At 39.7% G+C, this 9,406-nt stretch overlaps 1 protein-coding gene across 1 annotated transcript; it reads left to right on the top strand.

Moving 5' to 3' along the window:
• Nucleotides 1-685: 685 nt before the first annotated feature.
• On the top strand, nt 686-2,012 carry LOC118620149 (ADP-dependent glucokinase-like). The gene has a single exon (XM_036247200.1). It carries the CDS (start codon nt 817-819, stop codon nt 1,870-1,872), a length of 1,056 nt encoding a protein of 351 aa, XP_036103093.1. The 5' UTR covers nt 686-816; the 3' UTR covers nt 1,873-2,012.
• The last annotated feature ends 7,394 nt before the right edge of the window (nt 2,013-9,406 follow it).

Raw genomic sequence — 9,406 nt, 5'->3', positions numbered from 1 at the left:
CTAAGATCTGGAAACAGCCCACGTGTCCATCGGTAGACAAATGGATAAAAAAGCTGTGGTACATATACACAATGGAGTACTATGCAGCTATAAGAAAGAAGGATCTCTTATCCTTTGAGACAACATGGAGGGACCTGGAGAGTATTATCCTAAGTGAAACAAGCCAAGCAGAAAAAGACAAATACCACATGATCTCACTTATTTGTGGAATATAATGAACATAACAGTCTGAGGAATACGGTAGACCCAGAAACATGGAAGTAGGGCACAGACTAACATCCCTAAGAAGGGGGGGGGGGGAGCTTAAACCACAGAACTTATATGCATGTATGCATGACCAATGGACATGGACAACAAAGCTGGGGATGGGCGAGGGTAAGGTGGGGAGGGGGGTGCCAATGGGGTAAAAAAGGAGAAACATCTGTAATAAATAAATAAATAAATACACAAACAGTTTCCTAATAAGATTCATATTTTTTATTCATTTTTACCTGGTCACCTAGTCAATCTGAAAAATAATCATATTAAAACACAATAATTTTCTCGGTGCTGTGCTCCCTGTGGAGCTCGTTGCAGCTTGGGCCTGAGTCCCAAGGACCCAGCTCCCCTGAGGGCCGGTTGGCGGCCGCCTGGGATGCACTCATCGTGCAGCCTTCCCGGCATTGGTGCCGCATGGCCTTGGGAGTCAATGCATATGTGGATGTGGTCCTCTCAGGGGTGAAGCTCTTGCAGGCACTTGGCCTGAATCCTGGGGATGGGAAAGATCACTCCATCCTGCATTCAAGGAATGATCTGGAAGAAGCCTTCACTCACTTCATGGTGAAGGGAGCAGCTGCAGAGCGCTTCTTCAGCGATAAGGAAACTTTCCATGACATTGCCCAGGTTGCGTCCAACTTCCCAGGAGCCCAGCACTATGTAGGAGGAAATGCAGCTTTAACTGGACAGAAATTTGCAGCCAACTCAGATTTAAAGGTTCTTCTTTGTGGTCCAGTTGGTCCAAAACTGCATGAACTTCTTGATGACAATGTATTTGTTCCACCAGAGTCACTTCAGGAAGTGGATGAGTTCCACCTCATTTTAGAGTATCAAGCAGGGGAGAAGTGGGGCCAATTAAAAGCTCCCCATGCCAACCGATTCATCTTCTCCCACGACCTCTCCAACGGGGCCATGAATATGCTGGAGGTGTTTGTGTTTAGCCTAGAGGAGTTTCAGCCAGATCTGGTGGTGCTCTCTGAATTGCACATGATGGAGGGACAAAGCAAGGAGCAACAGAGGAAGAGACTCTTGGAGGTTGTGACCTCCATTTCTGACATCCCTGTTGGTATTCCAGTTCACCTAGAGCTGGCCAGTATGACCAATAGGGAGCTCATGAGCAGCATTGTGCACCAGGTCTTTCACACAGTGACTTCCCTTGGGCTGAATGAACAGGAGCTGTTATTTCTCAGCCAGTCGGCAGCTGGACCTCACTCTTCTCTCTCTTCTTGGAACGGTGTTCTTGATGTGGGCATGGTCAGTGACATCCTATTTTGGATCTTGAAGGAACATGGGAAGAGTAAAAGCAAAGCCTCAGACCTCACCAGGATCCATTTCCACACACTGGTCTACCACATCCTGGCAACTGTGGATGGACACCGGGCGAATCAGCTGGCAGCTGTGGCTGCAGGAGCTCATGTGGCTGGGACACAGGCCTGTGCAACAGAAACCATAGACACCAGCCAAGTGTCTCTGAGGGCACCGCACGAGTTCCTGACTTCCCGTTCGGAGGCAGGCTCCAGGATCATATTCAACCCTGATGAGCCAGTGGTAGAATGGCACCGGGAGGGGGTGTCCTTCCACTTCACACCTGTATTAGTGTGTAAAGATCCTATTTGAACTGTGGGCCTTGGAGATGCCATTTCAGCTGAAGGCCTCTTCTATTCAGAAGTACATTCTCACTATTAGGAAGGTTGTTGTGGATAATTTTTCTGAAGAGGGAGAACTAGCCAATTTAAGAATTATAGGAATTAATTGGTTTGGAAAATAGGATTGAGGTGTCAAAACAGTTTCTAGATTTAATTCAAAGACAGCCAATGAAACAACAGCAGATCAGATACATTCCAGCCTATTGACAATTATGCAAAAACATTTCAGGTTTTAGTCAAAATTTATCTACTACTGAGACTGGATTTTTGTTTTTTATGTTGTGTGTTATAGGGATAAAGACCCGAATCCCAAATCCCAGTTTACACAGATTGTCAAGTATTTCAGGCCAGACTTCTTCACTCTGGAGTGCATGCCCGCTGGAAAAAACACCTCCCTCCTGCCCCCTTCAGAAGTGCATGCACACTGACCATGTCTAATACAGCCCACTGTGAGCTTCTCATGTTCTCTCTCAGCTCAGTGCTCGTGGGCAAGGTCATGATTTCCATTCAGTGTTACAATGAAAATACTTAATGAGCATACTTTCTCAGTCTTCTCTCAAATTTAAGACAGCCCCAAGTAAGGACAAATTCACCTCTCCTATGCTTTAGTCACAGTGAGGCAGGAGCCCTATGGGGCCTTCGTGGGAATCAGCCATTCCGCACTGGTTTAGAAGCCTGGCTGACCTGCAGGGTGGTGGGTGGCCATGCAAGCTGAAGGGCTGTGCCTTCCTGTCCTGGCTTCTTAGATTATAGGCCAGCTGGTCAGAGACTACCATGCTGGGCCTAACCTTGTTGCCTAGCTCTGGACATACTTTCTCCAGTAGAAAACATCTTTGTTCATTCCAGTCCTTGAAGGAATTTGCTGTTACAACTGGAATATGCTTATGTGTGTGTAACTGATCATGTGTATTTCTATTAAAGAGTTTGACCTCATAAGAGCCCCAGGATTATGAAGAAATTTGTCACGTTATGAATTTATTTTTTTATAAATCAAGGAGACGTCTGTGTGCTTTTAAATATATTAAAAACAATTACATTGCAGAATCCTAAAAAAAAAAAAAAAAACACACAATAATTTTATTAAATGCTATGTGTACAAAGAGAACAAGAAAGCATTGCAGAGGAACATCTAGCACAGAGAAAGGAGAAAAGAATGTATCAGATAATATTTCCTGAAGGAGGTGACATTTTCTCTGAATCTTGAAAAAGTCACCAAGTGCAGAAGCATGTGCCAAGCAGAGAAAAACAAGCTACAAAGAATAGTTTTTATAATGAGGAGCAGTCAACTGTAAGTATATAGAATTTGTTGGAACAATGGCATGAGTAACGTCAGGATATGAGCCTCACTACTTAGGAAAGAAACAAATCATAAAAGGTGTTAACTTGTATTTTGAGATGTTTTATTTCTTCTTTAAAATGATGGAAAGTCACTTAAGGATTTCATATAAAAATATAATCATCACGATGTTTATGTTAAAAAATAATTATCTATCACATTACTGAGAATGCATTTATAATTAGAAAAAATGTTAAAAGACGCTCAGATTAATTCAAGTTAAAAATATTACTATGAACATAAACTAAAGAAGAGAAGATACAGTAAATATTTAGGACATAAAATACACAGGGCTTGAATGGGTTGGAAATGTAAAGAGAATGTAAGATGAATCTTAAGTTAACCTCCAATTTCTTGCTTGGTCAACTAGATAAATGGTGGTATTACCCCAAAGATCCACATTAGGAATAAATTTGAAGAGAAGGTGAGGAGGTTTGGGTGTGATAAATTTGAAATGTCCAAGTGAAAAGACTATTATATAAATAAGCCTAGAACTCAAGAAGGTTTTTCCTGGAAAATGTTGACTTGGTAATTGCCAGGGTATTGGTAAAGCAATGATGATTCCACACAATCAGACTTCAACAATATATTTCATAACTCCCTGAATATACAGCAACAATGTTTATACTTGTTCACAATCCAGTAAGAATTATAGTCCTGCTCCATCAATTTATATCTGAGCATATGTCCTATACCTGTATAGAGAGACTTACATCTCACCCACACACCAACATTCCCACCACAGAGACATGGAAGCATGGAACAGACTGATGAATCTCAGATGGAAAGGAGAAGGGAGAAAGGAAGAGATTAACCAAAGAACTTATATGCATAACCCATGGACAATAGAGCAATGAAGGCCTGGTGGGGGAAAGGGAGCAGGATGGGAGCATGGGAGAAAAGAGAAAACATCTGTAATACTTTCAACAGTAAGGATATGTATATATATGTGTGTGTATGTATGTGTGTATGTATGTGTGTGTGTGTGTGTGTGTGTATATATATATATATATATATATATATATATATATAAATAAAATCTTTTTTTTAAATTACCAAACTCATAAAAAAACGAGATCCCATTTGTGCTTACCAGAAGGGGGGGGGGCTGATATGGTATTCAAAAGGTACAAACTTCCAGTTATAAGATAAATAAGTACTAGGGTTTATATCCTAATAACCTCAATGATGACTGTAGCTAAAACTGTTATGTCATGTATAGGAAATTTATTAAGGGGGTAGATCCTATGGTTTCTCATCACAAGGGGAATTTTTTTCTTCTCTTTTCATTTTATCTATATGAGATGATGGATGTGAACTAAATCTAATATGGTAATCATATATATATGATTTTAAACACCTGAAACATATAGAATGATGTATGTCAATTATTCAATAAAAATTTAAAAAAATTGCCTGGCCGGTGTGGCTCAGTGGTTGACCCATGCACCAAGAGGTTGTTGGTTCGATTCCTGGTCAGGGCACATGCCCAGCCCTGGCCGGTTTGGCTCAGCGGTTAGAGCGTCAGCCTGCGGTCCAGAGAGACCCGGGTTCGGTTCCCGCTAAGGGCATGTACCTCGGTTGCAGTTTGTCCCTGGCCCTGGTTGGTTGTGCGGGTGGCAGCCACTCGATGTGTCCCTTTCATGTCGATGTTTCTCTCTCTCTCTCTCTCTTCCTCTCCCTCCCTCCCACTCTATCTGTACAAAAAATGGAAAAATGTCCTCGGGTGAGGATTAAAAAAAAAAATAGAGGCACATGCCCAGGTTGTGGGCTAAATCCCCAGTGAGGGGTATGCAGGAGGCATCCAATCAATGTTCTCTCTCATTGAAGTTTCTATCTCTCCCTCTCCCTTCCTCTCTCTCTAAAATCAATAAAGAAAAAAATTTTTTTAATGAAATAAAAATATTAACCACTAGCAGTCTCTTTCCTTATGACAAAATTCATGTATTGTATGCCTCAAGTACAAAATTTCTTATCTTCCCTAAATATGGGATGCCTTTACCCATTTCCTTCCCATAGAATATTTTATTTCCCCAGCTCCACAATCTTTTTTTTTTTTGAAACAGCCTTATTTATACTATCTTGGGCTAAATGAAGACAAACATTCCTTGTTCTTAGAACAAGATTATAAATGCTCATCAGAGCCCTGGACAGGTAGCTCAGCTGTTCAGTGTGTCATCCTAAAGCACCATGGTTGTGTGGGTTCTGTCCCCATTCAGAGCACAGACAGGAGTCAACCAATGAGTGCACAGATAGGTGGAACAGCAATTCAATGTTGTTGCTGTTGTTTCTTAATAGATTTTAGAAAGAGAGGAAAGGAGAGGGAAAGAGATAAAAACATCAATGAGAGGGAACATGGATTGGCTGCCTCCTGCATGCCCCCCCACTGGGGATTGGGCCCACAACCTGGGCATGGGCCCGGACCCAGAATCAAACTGGTGACCTTTTGGTGCATGGGTCGATGCTCAACCACTCAGCAACACTGCCGGGCAATGTTGTTTTTTTCTCACGCTCTCTAAAATCAATAAAATAAATAAATTCTCATCAGAAAGAAGTGACTTTTGGCTTTTTTAACAATCAGTATTTTAGCTGTTTTGCTGCTTGAGTGTCAGAAGGTACATTACAATATAGTCATGTTTATCAGGCTGATATTTTTTTGTCATCTTGTGACACGTCTTTCAAAGTCATGTTTGAAATGTCAGGATTTGGTTGAGCAGCAGGTAAAGGCGCCTGAACGGAGTTTCCAAGTTCCTTCAGGTCTGTTCATGGCTTGTAGCCTTATCTTTCACTGGTGTGCACTTCTGTTACCCTCCCTCTTTTTATTTCACCACCAACATGCTGGCCAGCTGCTCCACCATCATTTAAAGTAGGGTGCCACCATCCACACAGCAGGGTTTTTAACTTAGAAAAAAAATGTTCTTTGTTAATCTAAATACCTCTAGTACAGAGAATGACATATTTATAGAAATAAATAAGGACGCCCTCAAAAAATGAGTGTTAAAAAATCCCTGAGTGTATAAATATATTTTTGATGTCAGTAGCCTGCTTTACTTGTAGGAAGCTTTTGATAGTCTTCATGCTTTGGTTGCCTAATGCTTTGGTTGCCAGTCAAAAATAAATTGGGTTTCTGGTAACACCTTTGCTCTAAATAGCATAAAAACAAATGACCATGTCATACTATGTATACTGCCAGCAGCTATAGCACACCAGGATAATGGCTCAGATTGGGGTTTCTGATCCATTGCTCAGTCAAAGGCTGTGTTTTGAATGTTGACACAGGCCACACAATGAACTCACTGTTAATTTTAGGATTGATACAAACTCAGAAATAGGCTTTTCTCCCTTCAGAACTCAGATTATTTCAGCAATGATAATGATTTTCCAAGCTGGCAGTCTATTATAGTGCTTAAACCCATTCAAAACATAGAATACACACTCCAACAAATGTTAAAAGGGCTTCTGTAATAAGCAGAAGAAATAGAAAAAGAAACATAACCATAATAAACAAAAATGGCAATAAAGAAGTACATATCAATAATAACCTTAAATATAAATTGATTAAATGTTCTGATCAAAAGACACAGAGTAGCTAAATGGATAAGAAAACATGACTCATGTATATGTTGTTTAAAACAGACCCACCTCACAACAAAAGACTCACATAGGTTGACAGTGAAGAGTTGGCAAAAAAATTTTCCAAGCAAACAGAAAGAAAAAAAAAGGCTGGAATAGCAATACTCATACCTGATAAAATAGACTTCAAAATGAAGGTCATAACTAGAGACAAAGAAGGCTACTACATAATACATATATATATTTTTTTTTTTATCCTCACCCAAGGACATTTTTCCATTTTTTTGTTCAGATAGAGTGGGAAGGAGAGACAGTAAGAGTGAGAGAGAGAGAAACATCGACGTGAAAGGGACACATCAAGTAGCCGCCACCCACACAACCCAACCAGGGCTGGGGACAAACTGCACTGAGCTATGTGCCCTTAGCGGAAACCAAACCCGGGTCTCTCTGGACTACAGGCCAACGCTCTAACCACTGAGCAAAACCGGCTAGGGCCCACTACACATTATTGACAGGATCTAACAAGAGAATATAACATATACCCCCACCCAATATAGGAGCACCAAAATACACTAAAAAAACATCTGGAGGACTTCAAAGGAGATATCAACAATAATGCAATCATAGCAGGGGATTTCAACACCCCACTGATATCACTGGATAGATCCTCTATATAAAAAATTAACAAGGACACAGAGACTCTAAATGACGCATTGCATCAAATGGATTTAATAGATATTTACAGAGAATTACACGCCAAAACTGCAGAATTCACATTCTTCCAAGGGCACATGGGACATTCTCAAAGATAGACTACATCTTAGGGCACAAACAGTCTCTCTAAGTTCAAGAAGACTGAAATCATATCAAGCATCTTCTCAGATCACAATGGCATGAAACTAGAAATCAATTACTACAAAAACATTTGAACACCTGGAGGCTAAATATCATGATATTAAACAATGAATGGATTACCAAGGAGGTCAAAGAAGGAATTAAAAACTTTCTGGACACCAATTAAAATGAACACACAACAACACAAAATCTATGGGATACAGCAAAAGCAGTGCTGAGAGGGAAAGTTTATAGCACTACAGGCCTACCTCAAGAAACATGAAAAATTTCTACTTGACTATCTAACCTCACAACTTAAAGAACTGGAAAGCAAACAAATAGAAAAACCCAGAGCAAGTACAGGAAAGAAATAGCAAAGGTCAGACCAGAAATAAATGACATAGAAACTAAAAAAAAAAAAATTCAAAAGATGAATGAAACAAAGAGCTGGTCCTTTGAAAAGATAAACAAGATTGGTGGACCCTTAGCAAGACTCACCAAGAAATAAAGAAAGAGAATCCAAACACACAAAATCGGAAATGAAAGAAAAGAAGTAACAACTGACACCATAGAAATAAAAAGAATTGTTAACAAATACTATGAACAATTATATGGCAACAAATTAGACACTCTAAGCGAAATGGACAAATTTCTAGACACACTAGTTTTTCAAAACTGGACCAGGAAGAGATAGAAAACTTGAACAGACCAATAACAACTAAAAAAATTGAAGATGTAATCAAGACTCTCCCACAAAACAAAAGCTCAGGCCCAGATGGCTTCACGGGGGAATTCCATTGAACATTCAAAGAACTAATACTCATTCTCCTCAAACTATTTCAAAAAATTCAAGAAGAAGGAAGACTTCCAAACTCATTTTATGAGGCCAGCATAATTCTAATTTCAAAACCAGATAAAGACACTACAAATAAAGAAAACTACAGGCCAATATCCATGATGAACATAGATGCCAAAATCCTGAACAAAATATTTACCAATCAGATCCAGTAATACATTAAAAAAAATTATTCACCATGACCAAGTGGTATTCATCCCAGGGATGCTAGTACAATATTTGCAAATAAATAAATGTGATACACCACATAAACAAAATGAAAGATAAAAACCATATGATCATATCCATAGATGGTGGAAAAGCATTTGACAAAATCCAGCACCCATTTCTGATCAAAAACACTCAGCAATGTGGGAATAGAAGAATATCTCAATATAATAAAGGCCATATATGAAAAACGTATAGCCAACATCATACTCAATAGGCAAAACCAGCAAGCATTTCCCTTAAAAACAGGAACAAGACAGGGATGCCCACTTTCACCACTCTTATTTAACAAATTACTGAAAGTCTTAGTCACAAATCAGATATGAAGAGAAAAATAAAAGGGATCCAAATTGGGAAGGAGGAAGTGAAACTGTCATTATTCGCAAATGACACCTGTCAGAATGGCTGCCATCAACAAACATCAAAAAACAAGTGCTAGTGAGGGTGTGGCAAAAGCGGGTCTCTAGTACACTGCTAGTGGGAATGCAGACTGGTGCAGCCACTATGGAAAACACTGTGGTGTTTCCTCAAGAAATAAAAACTGATCTGCCATTTGACCCAGTGATCTAACTCTAGAAATATATCCTAAGATGCCTGAAACACCAATCTGAAAGAATATATGTACCTCTATGTTCATAGCAGCACTATTTACAATCGCTAATATCTGGAAACAGCCCAAGTATCCATCGATAGATGAGT

The sequence above is a fragment of the Molossus molossus genome, unplaced genomic scaffold (assembly GCF_014108415.1).
Source record: "Molossus molossus isolate mMolMol1 unplaced genomic scaffold, mMolMol1.p scaffold_m16_p_7, whole genome shotgun sequence".
NCBI classification, from domain to species: domain Eukaryota; kingdom Metazoa; phylum Chordata; class Mammalia; order Chiroptera; family Molossidae; genus Molossus; species Molossus molossus.
The sequence above is the reverse complement of the archived record's forward strand: the minus strand, read 5'-3'. Positions and strand labels throughout refer to the sequence as shown.

Excerpts from the sequence above, each read along its gene's own strand:
- LOC118620149 (XM_036247200.1), top strand. The coding sequence starts at position 817 with ATGGTGAAGGGAGCAGCTGCAGAGCGCTTCTTCAGCGATAAGGAAACT.